The sequence below is a fragment of the Peromyscus leucopus genome, chromosome 5, assembly GCF_004664715.2.
Source record: "Peromyscus leucopus breed LL Stock chromosome 5, UCI_PerLeu_2.1, whole genome shotgun sequence".
Classification (NCBI taxonomy): domain Eukaryota; kingdom Metazoa; phylum Chordata; class Mammalia; order Rodentia; family Cricetidae; genus Peromyscus; species Peromyscus leucopus.
The window spans coordinates 68,620,423-68,634,866 of record NC_051067.1 but is presented as its reverse complement, the minus strand read 5'-3'; the positions used below and the strand labels follow the sequence as shown (position 1 = coordinate 68,634,866).

Sequence of the window (14,444 nt, the reverse complement as noted above, 5' to 3'; positions counted from 1 at the left end):
AGATAGACTTCCTCCACACTCCTATAAATCTGTCCAATACTCACTGGTCCATTAAGTTTACTTTGGTAGAATCCTTACTCTGGTATGTCCTATCATTGAAACACTTTCTGGGAAAAGTTGATTTTTCTCACCAGGGAAGTCACACAACAAAAAAGAATTTCTCTATTACTCTAGAGAATATCTCTGTTACTATTTCAATATAACATCAGTGAATGTCATACAAAAGATCTATCAAAATACTAAATAAAAATTGGCCCCATTCAGCCTCATCCAATTTAAGGGTTCTGTGTAGATTTCATCTTTCCAAGGATAAAAAAGTACACATTTCTTGTTTAAAAATACTTTGGATCAGATGGCAAATACATTTAAAGTTTTGCTTCAGAAGATAGTATTCAATTCAAATCCTGTGTGATGAGAAAAGTATGCATGCTGCTACATCATTCTTCCATAATCAATAGTGCATGTGCACATGCATTGATGGGCAAGCAGCTGTGTCTTTTCAGGGCATCAAGAGACCTGATACATGATTTATTTCAGGTCTCACAATGGATGAGTTTAAACTTTGATCTCCACACTCTGCCATCTCATATTCATATTTTAATTCCATCTCCTACACACGTAGATACTTATAACTCCAAAATGTACTGTCTTTAAATGTTGCTTTGTTTTATCATTTTGCCAAATCACAAGGCCAACTTCACTTTACAGAAATATAAACTTACTGAATATGTCCTTCAAAGGTTGTAAATATCAGCTTATAAAATGGTAGTGTCAAGATGTTAATCCAAAAGAGTATAATATAAACTTCAATTTATAAGACTGATATAAAAATACTATGCTTTGAAAAGTCCAGGCTTAGAGCATATGGAATTCTGAAAGTCCACACGGTTATACTCAGTGTTTGGGAAGAGATGTATAAACCACAGTAAGACCATAAAACAATGATGCCAGTTTTGTAAGTTACATACAATCAATCTCATCTTTTTTACTCACACTCTACATTGGTCTATGTACTCTATATAGCAAAGAATCTCAAGTCAATTATTTAAAGAGGTCATCCATCAAGCCTTTTATATGTTTCAGGTATATAATAGTATAAATAGTAATTTCATCACCTGAGTTTCAGCAGAAGCTTACTAAGTATCTGCATTGTGAAGAAAAGTGTTTGCCTGGAGCAATGCTGGGAGCTGGGAAGCACTAGGCAAGAATATAAGAATGAGCAAGGTTTGAGTAAAAGTGCCCCTCTAGCACACTGGTTCTCAACCTGTGGGCCACAACCCTTTGGGGTCAAATGGTGACCTTTCACAGGGGTCACCTAAGACCATTGGAAAGCACAGATATTTATATTATGATTCATAACAGTAGCAGGATTACAGTTATGAAGTAGCAATGAAAATAATTTTAAGGTTAGGGGTCCCCACAACATGAGGAACTGTATTAAAGGGCCACAACATTAGGAAGGTTGAGAAACACTGAACTAGCAGTTCCTCTGCTCACAGAAAACTTGTCCTGTTAAAGATCCAATATAAAGAAAAGACAATCAAATTATTATCCCCAAAGATACAAGTCTATTTTTCAGATTTAAATTTAACAGTAGATGATAAATTACATATTAGCAAAGTAAATGTGTAAGTTATAACGAAATCTTACTTTTATACCTTAAATATCTTCAGACCTTCTGGTATTAATACATCTGCTTTCACCCATGTGTTGTGAGTTGATGTATTGAATGTCCAAGTCGTTTTTTCTTCCTTTGATTTGAAATAGAAACATGTTAATAATCTCCCAAATGTTACTCTCATGTTTATATATGTGCTCTCCTAATTATGTTTGGTTGAGATTTATGTATCCTTATGCTCTTAAGTACTGGGAACTCTAAAGTACTTATGTAATAATGAGATGGATAATAATTTTGAAGGAAAATATAGATGTTATCATATCTGCATACTAAAACTATTTTTAAATATTTCTTTTTATTAATCAATGTTAATTGTGCACACTAACAGGATTTTGCATGGAATTTTCTTTTTTTTTTTTTTTTTTTTTTTTTGGTTTTTCGAGACAGGGTTTCTCTGTGTAGCTTTGCGCCTTTCCTGGGACTCACTTGGTAGCCCAGGCTGGCCTTGAACTCATAGAGATCCGCCTGGCTCTGCCTCCCGAGTGCTGGGATTAAAGGCGTGCGCCACCACCGCCCAGCATTTTTTTTTTTTTTTGAATTTTCTTTATAGGAGGAAAAAAATGGAAGATATGTGATTGGATGTGGTCCATGTCTGCTGTATGCATTTTCCCTCCTATCAAGAGGAAATAAGCAACTGCATTTCTGAAATTTTAGACATCCATGATGATCATTTATAGTAGTCCTGAGAGTCAATAATGGGTAAAATTATTACTATGTGATATGAGCTAAGATCTTAAGACAAAGTCTATACTGTGCTGTATATCAGAGCTAATAGTTTCGGTCATTGTGTTCTAGGACCACGCTTCCATACTCTGAATTAACCCCTATGCTTCTTCAGATATTAGCAAGCATTCAAATTATTTTGACATTTCCCCAGAGAAAATAAACCAAATTGTTCGTAATATAGGGAGCCATTGCTTTTTGTGAAATCCTGTAGTGAAAATATGGGGGTGACAGAACTGCCTCCGGCTGAGCTCTGACAAGCCTTGCTGGCTTCTAGTATGAAATGGAAAAAATCGGGAAACATCTACTTCTGAGTCTTATGATGGAAGGCATATGTTCCCAGGCTCTCGGCTTCTCCCTCCTCACTCAGTTCTACTTATCTCATTCACATTCAAAATCTTCTTAAAATGACTCTATCTGCAACTGAGTGGTGTACCCTCTGAAGCCTATTCCCAAACCTCAAACACTTAAGGTCTTTCAGATCTACTAAAGTGTACTACCTGTCCTTTTCATCCCTATTTACTCCTGAGATTTCCACAGGAGAGAGAAGCTCACGTGTGATTGGAGGTGAAATCTGTCATGTTGCACTGAGATGAATTAGTTTTAAGAAATTAAGAACTACAACAAATTTCCTCACTAATTATTTCCACATAACTTCAGTTGTTCAGCATGAAGACACTTCTAAAAATGCTTTTTAATAACATTTTGTAGCAAATTACATCCACCAATTCCCACAATGATCATTTTAGAAGAATAATTTTAAGCAATTTGCCTTTTTCCATAATGACTAATTGATTTTCCTCTATCTGAAGATGAATTCATTTACCAACCCCTTTAAACTGAACAGAGGTCTTTGAAAATCCTTTCCCTCTAACTTAATGGTATATGATGAATGAGATTGAGATTTTTCTACTATACTTTTCTGTTTGAAAACAGTGGAGATGATAAAGAAAAATAATTTACCCCTGGCTAGTTGAAGGTAACTTTTGAGTTCTGTTCTTAATTTCAGACTTTCTAGTTAGTTTGAACAACTGTCAATATTAAGAAAACAATAAACCCCCAGCTGCATGTTCTAATTTCCTGTTACCTTAAAAACCAGTCACGAATCAGTTGATCAATCAATAATTTAAAAACCTTTGCTGTTCCAGATCAGGTTAAAAAAATTCAGGCTCACCTGTCAAACACTATTCATTACTGCTCTTCTCAGAGATGCAAGATTCTCCCTCCCTCCCAGTGAAGAAATCAGATGTATCACCTCAAAGTTAACTTTTTAAGTAAGTGCTTTTGAATACATCCTATGATAAAATCATGGAACTTGAAAAATATGTTATTTTAATAGAGCTTATTATAGCCTCAAAATGGTATTATACGAGAACATCAATAATTTCTAAGACATTTCATTTTGATTCAACCTTTATATTCATTGTATTTGGTAGTGGAAATTTTTTTAAAAACTATAAAATTTACAAGTCCAGTTCCTATTATCTCTAACTTACTAGCACTAAAAAAATCTCAAGAAGGGAGTGTGTTGCTATGGCCATTGTTTTATAGATGGAGGGGGGAGTTCTAGACCCTGCATAGATAGACAATACAAATGGGAAGTGGATTTCCAAAAGGAAGAACACAATTGTTTCCACACAAGACAAATGGTGCTTTTCATCAAGACACATTGTAAAGGTAGTTGAAAATCTCTTTAAGTGTTGGAGAAGGCATCTTCTTGTGACTTAAATGTACTCTGAGAGAGAATCTTCATTCATGATCAGCAAATGGTAAAAAGAAAGGCAGAGAAAACATGAACACTTTCAGAATAAGGATATTCTGAGGGATCGATGTGCAATACTCAAAACACTCAAGTGGTTTGAGCTGATACACAAATTTCCATTCCGTAGGATAAGCCCCTCCTGTATGCCTCAATGTAATCTACTCTAATTAGATAATTATGTGGCAGCTGCAGGCAATTTTTGAGTCTTCTTGCATAGCTTTAAGGCCACCAACAGAAAGATACCATTCATTTTTGATATTATATATACTGAGACTGGAAATTCATCAGTTATGTTTTGAGTGTATTAAAATAATCCTACGAAATAAAGTATATATTGTGTAAATGAATGATAATATCTTACTGGATATGTAAATAAGGATTAATAAGTTATTTGCCATATAATATAATTGGACTATATTTTTAAAGCATTTGCAATCATAATCTGAACTCAACAAAATCATTTTAGAATTTGTACTATTCCTTGATCAAAGGAGATAATTGAAAACCTGAAAGATTACTAAGGCATGAATGGTACCATAGCATATGCATATAAAGACTAACTTGGTTTGGAGTTTGTAAGGCATTGTTTGTGTGGTTTCTTCCATGCATAGGGAAAGTTGCCAATGTGACAGAAATGTAAGAAAATAATTTATTCCAATCTCCCAAACAGCTTATTAAATTGAATGAAATACATTAGACAAATGTAGTGGTATTGGATGCTAACATTACTGCAAATATGTCCCAATAACATATTTAAAAAGGAATTATGCAAGCTGCCAATGGAGAAAAGAAACCAATAATCCTATCCAGCTATAATGCCAATGAACCACAATTATAACCATAATGTTAAGATAGTCTAAAAAGTGAAATGGTGGTACTTATATCCTCAGTGTAACCACCAATAACCTAACAGGACTTAAGGCTAATTCAATAGGAGGTAACTCTTGTCTGGCTCTGTAAATGTAGCCAAGAACCTGCAGCTGTAAGGCCATAGAACCTACAGGAGAGCCTACTACCTCTGTCCTTAACCAATATAATTTCTAATTGCATCCTAAACACATGTTATCATAGCCACAGAAAGGTCAGATCTCACCCTCCCCCCCATCAAAGAAGCTTCTTTTTCTAGCAGAAAGAGATAATTACAGAAAGCTACAATGAACAAAAAGCAGAGGTCAACTGGCTATGTGGTGCCTGCCCTCAAATAAGACACTTACAACACAATCCCTAGACCTACAACTCACAGAACATCAAAAAGACAGTGGGGTGTGATTATAAGAGATTGAGTTAAAATTTACTTTTAAATAATAAAAATATGCAACAATATAAGAAATATAAAAAAGAAATAGAGGACCAAATATCTGCTGGGAGATGTTTCTTTATTTAGACAAAAAAAAAAAAGGACATGAAGTGGGGTTTGGGGAAAAGTTGGGTAGGGCAGCAGGTGGATAATTGAGATCAAATGATCAAGATATGTTGTATGAAATTCTCTAAGAATTAATAAGAGTATCATACTTAAAAAAATACTAAGCTTTATATCTCATCTCAGTAACAAAGGAGAACACATTGCCCTGTGCTGTAACATACTGATTCAAATTAATGTGTTAGAACTCTGTGCTTATTTCTTCAAGGAGTAAACAGAAGGAAAAAGACCAGGTACAAGTGGAACAGTACAAAAAGCAAAAGAAAAGGTAAACCAGATGGATTCCTTCCCGGGTCTCAAGCATCTTTCTAAAAAGCCTTCTTATCTTTCAGGATTATTTATCTTGACACTTAAAACTTCAGAAGGAAAAAGAGCAAATAAAATGCTGGTGACAGGTGGTGTTCTGTGCTACCGGACAGGCACAGGTGACAAATACACTTTTCTTATAAATGAATCAGGAAAAAGCTACGAGGAAACTTCAACTGGATTTATCCAAAGCATCCTGAAACAATAGAAACTCATTTGGATAATCTTACTGTCTCTCCAGTATTGGAGTTTCTGCAAATTGTTTTCCATTTCTTAGATGATGGTAATTGGTCCCTGTGGATTTTTTTTTTTATTCCTATCAATAAGTAGACTCTTCATAGCAGTGGAGATTTTTGTGAATCACGAAAATATGAATTGTAGCTAATTTAATTCTATTACATTTAGGCTGGAAAGTTATGGATTTGCTTAAGTTACTGGCATAACCACAATATTCACTCTACACAATAGCATGCATTTTAATTCAATCCAAATGACTCATTTGTGTTTAATTAGCAACTGTGAGTTCACAAATCTTTACTTACTGATCAGAACAAAGAATTTATTTCCATCATATTTATGCTTTTAATAAATTAATATAGATGTAAAAATCTCACACAGATTATATCAGAACTCTAAAACATAGCTAACAATGTACAATCCCAAATAATCTTGTTTCTATCAGGCCCATAATTTCTTAAATATAGGGTTATGGTTTTTTATGTACATGTCACAAGTATTTTTGAATCTGATGGTATCTACTAAATTGACTTCCTTTTTTTTGTAATTCAAACATAGTATGTTATAATCCAACTAATATTTACAAGGAAAATAATCACTCCTGAGTTTAAAAGTAGCTGAAGATAAGTAAATTTAAGGTAAATGAAACTTTATCAAATTATCTATGTTTCAAGTTTTTTAGAAACAGTGAAATTTTATCATCAAGTTAAATAATGGAAAAGAAGAAGCATAAAAAAGTAACATTGATGTAATTAAAGACATTAAAAATAATTGCATCTTGATTTGGTTATTGTGTGTTTAAACATTTTTCATATTATATTTTTTCAGATTTTAATAATATAAGATTTAATATTTATTTAATGCAAATAATATAACACAAATTTTTAGATTATTATATAATTTTTGTATCATTTCTCCCTTCCCTTTCCTTCCTCTAAACCTTCCCTTTGCTTTCTTTTTATTTTATTTTATTTTATAATTTAATTTAATTTTACATATCAGCCAGGGATTCCCTTGTTCTCCCCCCCCCCCCGCCGCCTTTCCCCCAGCCCACCCCCCATTCCCATCTCCTCCATGGCAAAGACTCCCCTGAGGACTGAGTTCAACTTGGTAGATTCAGTCCAGGCAGGTCCAGTCCCCTCCTCCCAGGCTGAGCCAAGTGTCCCTGTATAAACCCCAGGTTCCAAACAGCCAGCACATGCACTGAGGACACTTCTTAAACATTCTTACAATATATAACAAATAAAGTTAGGATAAGGAATATCTAAATCTAATGCTGTATAAGTAGCTTAGTGGCTAAGAACTCTTTCAATAGTTCTTACTGAGGCTGTATTGAGAAAATTATTGAGAGGCAGTATTGCCTTTTTTAGAGAAAGATGGCAGGCAAGAAAACCAAAAACACCAACAGGCTCAGTCTGTGTATGCTGGAAACTCTGTCTCACACAGCATACTCTGAGGATGCACACTGTTGTTAAATGATTGTCTATATTCTGGATCTTCTGTGGGAGCCCACAGAGGCTTCCTTGTGAGAAATTACTCAGAGTCAAAGAATCTAAGCTTGCTTTACCCAGCAGGGCTGCCTAAGGAAATGATTTGACCACAGGCATGTTTACCAGGTGTTTAGAAGGGTCTAAACTTGGCTGTACGATGTGCTTTGATCTTGCAATGGGGAGGCCTTTTGTCTCTCCCTTGGCATATTATAAAATTCCCTTTTGAATAAACAAAGGAGCTGTTGGGTATTGACCTAGGCCCTCCCAAAGCTAGCCTGTGTTTCTATCTTTCTTCTCATTGGCTAGGTCTCTTATTCTATCTGATATTTCCTCATTCCTTTCTTTTCCACCTAAGAACCCTTCAAAGGTGGGAGCCAGTCTCCTACAATCCTCGCCATTGCTTAAGTTTTATCATTGCTCCTTAGGTTGACCCTAAACTGGAGAAAGAAGACCACCATTCTAGCCTACCAAAGACCATTTCCTCCAGGAAAAGCTCAACTCTGCCCTTCCTCTGTCTTGTAGGGAGATTTCTCTCTGTGTGCCCTGGTACATATGTTTCTTCACCTTTAATAAAAGTAGTTTTCATCTACTATAGAAAAAAGAATACTTTTTGCTCTTGCAGAAGACCTGGGTTTGGTTACCAATACACATGTAGAAGAGAAAGGTCTGACAACCATTGTAACTTCAGCTACAGGTGACCCAACACCTCTTCTGACCCCTGAGGGCACTGTCCACATGCAGTGCACATGAAAACAAGTGGGTACACACATGCACATGAGTAAGAATAAATAGAATTTAAGAAACAGTGTATGAAGTCTATATGTGACTGAGAAACAGAAAAATAAGTATTTAAGAACAGAAATGTCATATATTTAATGGATTTGAAATAAATGCTAATTTTTTTCTTACCTCATTAGAGTACAATCTTACTTTCAGTACACTGTTTTCCATAGTGTAATAGAATTGAAGATGGCAGTTCCTGTCTGTGCAATGACATACAGAGCTGTTTAAATATGCACTGCTCTCTACATGTCCAAAAGTAGAAGCATGATTGTTCTTTATCCACACAAAGTAACCTAAAAGTGAAGACAAAAGAAGCAATTTAGGGAAACAATTATGTGGGTTTTGTTTTTGTTTTTGTTTGTTTTTGAACAAGACTTTTTATGGAGTTTTCAAGCCCAGGCTCAAAATATTTTACTTTAAAGGATATGATGCCCGAAAATGATTATACCAACAACAATTGATAAGTTTTAATTTTACACATCAAATCATTCCTAATTCTTCAAGTCAATGTGTAATGGTACCTTCATTGTTGAAATTCAATATTTCTATAAAAGAAATCTGTGATATAAATATTCTACACCATTAAACTAATACCCTATTATTTTCTTTGTGTGCTGTAGATATGTGTGTGTGCCCGCGTGTGCCTGTTTGTGGCATGGAGACAAGTGTGTGCACAAATGGAGGCCAGAGGTCAATGTCAGTCATCTTCCTCATTCACTGTCACCTTCTTTCTTGAGACAGGATCTATTCTGAGGCACCAGCCCAGCATTCTCTTTTAAATGTCACAATGCATTTTTTTCTTTAATAAAAAATCCAATATATTTTCTCCCAGAATTAATCCTCTTTTATGTTATTTTTCTAGTTTTCACATAAAGATCTTCATAGTTTCAAGTGTGTACAATTTAAAATGCTGTCTTTCTTATAAATCACATGGAAGCAATATTTATCTATAGTCTTATTAACTACATCTATATATTTTGTAGTAAACAAAAATATTATAAGTTAATTATCATTAACTTATTTTCAAGTATTTACAACTAATTTGGGCTGTTATATAACCTATTACAGCCCAAATTTTGTGATATATTTTGCAAAAATAAAATCTGAAATCTTCAGTACTGTGAAGGTTAGGACATATTCCTATAGCTTCTAAAATAAAATAAAATAAACTATCAAATAAAAGCCCTGTATCAAGCATGGCCTATTTCTTTTTAAGTTGTTGGTCACTGGGGTCCCCTAGGTGGCTCCACATAGTATAGTCTATGGCTGTTGCTCTTGACAGACAGACTTAAGGCAGACTATTAAGAATGCATTTACCAAAGAGATGCAGAAACGCCAAGAATGTCCATGAGGAGTAAAGCCTTGAATCAGTGTCAGCACTCCAGAAAGGTCTTGAAGAGCTAAGTGATGCCATGACAAAAATCACTAATCAATGTGCAACTCTCTTTAATATAAAAAATAATGACTTTTTAAATTTGCTATTTGGAAAATTGTATAAGGCATAGTGTAAGACCAGAGCTGGTTTGAAAAGAAAAATCAAGTACCAGAATCGAACACACATAAGTCAGGAAACCTTGGAATGATGAGACTGTGAAGATTTATCTGTTTTATCTCACCTGCCTAAGGCGCCTTCTGAAGACCAATAGCTAGGGAGTAGAGGATAGGTGGGACTTCTGGGGAGAAAGAGGAACTGAGAGGGGGGATCTGAGAGGCAGGGAACTCACCAGTAAGATATGAAGGCAGTTTGGCATACAGTATGGAGGAGAGGTAACAAGCCATGTGGCAGAATGTAGATTAATACAAATGGGTTTATTTAAGTTATAAGAGCTACTTGGGAACAAGCTAAAGCTAAGGCCAAGCTTTTATACTTGATAAGAAATCTCTGTGTCATTGTTCAGGATCTGGGGATGCAAAGGTAGTCCTGTTACAGTAATGTGTTGGTTAGCTCATGTCATCTTGCAACAAACTTACGCGCCCCTGGGAAAAGAGATTCTCAATTAAAATTGCCTCCATCAGACTGGCCTGGGGCATGTCTATGGAGCTTTTTCTTGATTGATAAGTGATGCAGGAGGTCCCAGTCTACTGTGGGCAGAGCCATCCTTAGGTAAGTGGGCTTGAAATGAGTAAGAAAGGTAGCTGAGCAAGCCATGTGGGCAAGTCTCCTCCTCCGTACAGGTTCCTGCCTGGTCCTGCCCCAGCTTCCCTTCATAACAGACTGTAACCTAAAATCTAAATAAATCCTTTCCTTCCCAGGTTGCTTCTGGTCATGGTGTCTTGTCACGGCAGCAGAAAAGAAAGCTATAACAGAGAGCACAGGCAGAGAGATGGAAAATTTAGGGACCAGAAAGTAACACCAGTGCACAAATCAATGTAACAGTACTCAAGGATGTCTTTATGGGATTCCTGTGTGTGATTGTGTGTGTGTCTTTGTGTCTTGGCTGATTTTATTTTATTTTGGCTCTGTCTCTTCTGTTTGTTTTATCCTATTCTAGTTTGCTTGTTTTTATTTTATTTTATTTTATTATTTCTTAGATGTCTGTTTCCTAGTGAGAAACAGAAAGAAGGTGGATTCAGATTTGAGGGGAGATGGAAAGGAACTGGAAGCTATAGGGTGAGAGGAAACCATAATCAGATTATATATCTAAAAATTTTATTTCCATAAAATAAGACAGAAATAAATACTAAGGAATTTTAATTTTTTAATAAAAAAAATTCAGTGTTTACACAGGTGTGTGTGTTTGTGTGTGCAGTGTGTGATTAGGTGCCCAGAGAGGCCAAAAGGTGAAGTCAAGTCCCCCGGAGCTGGAGTTCAGGCTGCTGGGAAGCAGCACATGTGGGTGCTGCGATCTGAGCCCAGGTTCCTTGTAAGAAAGCAGATGCTCTTCACAACTGAGTCATTCTCACCAGCCCCCACTTTAGGTTTTAGCAAATAAATTAGTATTCATATGTGTGTATTTAAATTAAGACTATTTAGCCAGTTGGATGGCTTAGCAAGTAACTGTTTATATGGAAAACACGAGCCTGAGGACCTCCCTTTGATTCCCAAAGCTACATGGTAGAGGGAGAAAAGCAAACCCTCACATAAATTCTATCACACACACACACACACACACACACACACACTGCATACAGTGATAAATAAATAAAATTTTGAATTAAGAATATATATTTAAGAACATGTCAGGTAACGTTTCCAAATCAGTAGAAAAAAATAAAAATAAAAAGCAAGTAATAACTGAGAAAGAGGGCAGGGTGGGAATGGTGGAGAGACACATACGCAGATCCTAATAACTACATTAGAATAACAGAAGGACACTCCACACTGCAGTGATGAGAATAACTGGGTGAGGGGGAGTATAAGGGAGGGGAAAGGAACAGGAGGAGACAAGGGAGGGGAAACTGCGCTTGGTATGTAAAATACATAAAAAAATTAACAAAAAAAGAGCAACTAGACTTGATAAAAGGCTTTGTTTTTAATTTATTTAAACTAATTCATCTAGACAAAAAGAAAATAATAAAATTAAAAGGGCCAACAGCTAATATAGCATATTTTTTTTTCTTTTACAGGGTTAAAAACATTGTTTTTCCGCTTTCAGTATCTATGATGTAATGTACCTTTATTAATATGTATGCTTATCAACACCTCTGGCTTAAAGACTTACTGTTCATCACATAAAGCAGAATTCTAACACTGAGATATAAACTACATTACATTTTATTGGTACCTTCATCATTGCCACTTTGATCTTGCCGGGGTGCAGAGTCCAGTGGAGGGACATCACTTGCTTTTGTGCACATCCAAGAAGTTTGCTCAGCAGTTGCCTCGGTAACCCAGGCACACATGTCAAAGTCAAATCCACAGGTCTGGTACACTAGAGAAGAGAGCAAAGGGCCTTAGTGGATTATTACAGTCTCCTAGAGCGTCTGCTCAACCACAGTTGTATGTTATAACAAACTAAGAGGGCTTCTGCTGAAATACAAGGGCACATTACTATCCTGAACTTTTGGTTCAGTAAAGACTTGGACCCAGGCAGGTGTATCCAACCTTCTACAACTTGGACATGATTCTTTCATCTACAAAAAGACACTACATACTATTTTAAGTAATGTTTGTTTGGCCAAATTCATAGCTATCCTGGGGTACATCTGACCCACAGGCCAGACACAGTTGCAAGAATACCTAAGCCACTCTATTTTGCAAAAGCTTTTTATTTGATAAAAATGTGGATCTTCTCTAATAAGAACCATTGGCTTAAAAATTAGATTTCTAGTTTTTCTTGCATCATAGCTTTAGAATAAATTGTAAAGTTTCATAATATTTCCCCTTAGCTACTTCATGGAATTACATCCATTAGTTTAATTTACCATTCATCATCAAACCTGAATTTTAAAAGCCAAATATTGTATATGATTATAAGATAATCTTTAATGGTGTGACTTTATAAAATATCACCTTAAATAGATGGTTTTAATCTTGTTCACTGTTCTACTTAACAGCAGACTTTGTCATCCAGCTAAAACTAAGACATCAATGCCAACAAAGGTTGGCACGTATATGCTCCTATCTCTAGTTTCTGGGTTTTATAAATTGTGTCCATAGCAACAAGATGGGCATCTCAATTTGACACTTATGTTTCAAGCCTTCATCTGCAGAATCAAATTGGTAGAACTCCATATCTGAACAATACAAGTCCTGCTTGGATTTTGACTCTTCTTGGCATGGTAAAATCTTATCTGTTAAATTTAGAGAATGGTCACAAGTGAGATGCAGGAGCCCTTGGAAACACATCTCTCTCAGAACGTTAACATTCAATAAATATGTTCTTGAACACTTGCATAGCCAGATTACAAAGTCATACTCAGAAAAAAAAAAAGAGATAGGGAGACAAAGACAGAGAGACAGAGAGACAGAGAGAATAAAGCAAACATGCAACTGGATCTATAGTCTAATCAGATTGTGGTAGTATCAATGAAGCCTCCAAAGCAAACCATCAATGTCTTTGCAGAAGCCACCTACACTAACACTGAAATGAAGAGTCTAGGACTGTAACTTGTTCAGGGAACTAACATGGTAGATGGCATTCCTGCCACTGGAAATGAGCTCTACTCTTGAACTAGCTTCTCTGAAGCCCTTTCACATTATGGCTAGTTTTGTGGTAGAGATTATACTTGGAAGTAGACTTGCTCTCCCCGCTGCTCATACTGCTACTTGCAGAATATTCTTACTCTCTGAGTAGGAAATACCAAATTTGACTCGCTTGATACTGATATCTCTCACTGGGCCAGGTTTCCATACTCAACAGCAAACGGTGTAGTCTTTGAGAATTTGGGCTCTAGCTGTTTCAACATTCACTTTCATGTTATTTCTCAGTTTCACGATTTCTTCTTCTCCTTTCTTTTTATATTTCTTTTCTTTCTTTCTTTTTTTTTTTGTTCCTGGAAAATAACTTTGATGAAAACGTAAACTCTATTGAACCTTCAACTTACTTCTGTAAGTGCTACCAATTCTCACAGATCCCAACTTGTTTCCTAACTCACTCGTGAACTTGTCCTAGTGATGAAGAGACACAACTCCATTTCTTCATTGCAGCGTGATAACTTCTGATGATACTGAATTATTTTCTTATCACTCAAGTGGTCACTCTGCAATGGCCACCTAACATGTATAGCTCCCTCTGTTTGGCACCTCAACTCTCGAAAGACAGTCATGTTTCTTAGTGGCACCAATGAAAATGGGCTGCGTATATGATGGTAATCCCTTAAGATCATACCACATACTGACCCTGGAATCATCTTAGTTTATTGAGAACATTCCATGGTGTTTGTTCAATGACAGCTTTATCAGACCAGCACCTGTCAGCCTATGGTCCTACAGTACCTTCCATTCCTTTTGTAATCTGTCATACCTTCATTTCTTTTCTTACAGTTGTGAAGACAGGATGCCTTTCCCTTTATCTTCTCATGCACTTCTAATCTCTCAACGAAAAACTAAATATAACCCTCTACCCAGTCTGCCCTGTATTTATACAGCTGATGGGCATAAAG

The 14,444-nt window shown here is 35.9% G+C and overlaps 1 protein-coding gene across 2 annotated transcripts in view; it reads right to left on the bottom strand.

Moving 5' to 3' along the window:
* The window catches only part of Malrd1 (MAM and LDL receptor class A domain containing 1), a 584,432-nt gene that overhangs the window by 508,730 nt on the left and 61,258 nt on the right, over window positions 1-14,444 (bottom strand). The window contains exons 6-9 of one of the 2 annotated variants that reach the window (XM_037205982.1): window positions 13,026-13,133; window positions 12,125-12,271; window positions 8,526-8,692; window positions 1,659-1,751 (exon numbers count right to left, since the gene is read on the bottom strand). In XM_037205982.1, coding sequence (XP_037061877.1) covers window positions 1,659-1,751; window positions 8,526-8,692; window positions 12,125-12,271; window positions 13,026-13,133 — 515 coding nt within the window. The remainder of the gene's footprint in view (window positions 1-1,658; window positions 1,752-8,525; window positions 8,693-12,124; window positions 12,272-13,025; window positions 13,134-14,444) is intronic. The other variant, XM_037205981.1, reaches the window with a different exon arrangement.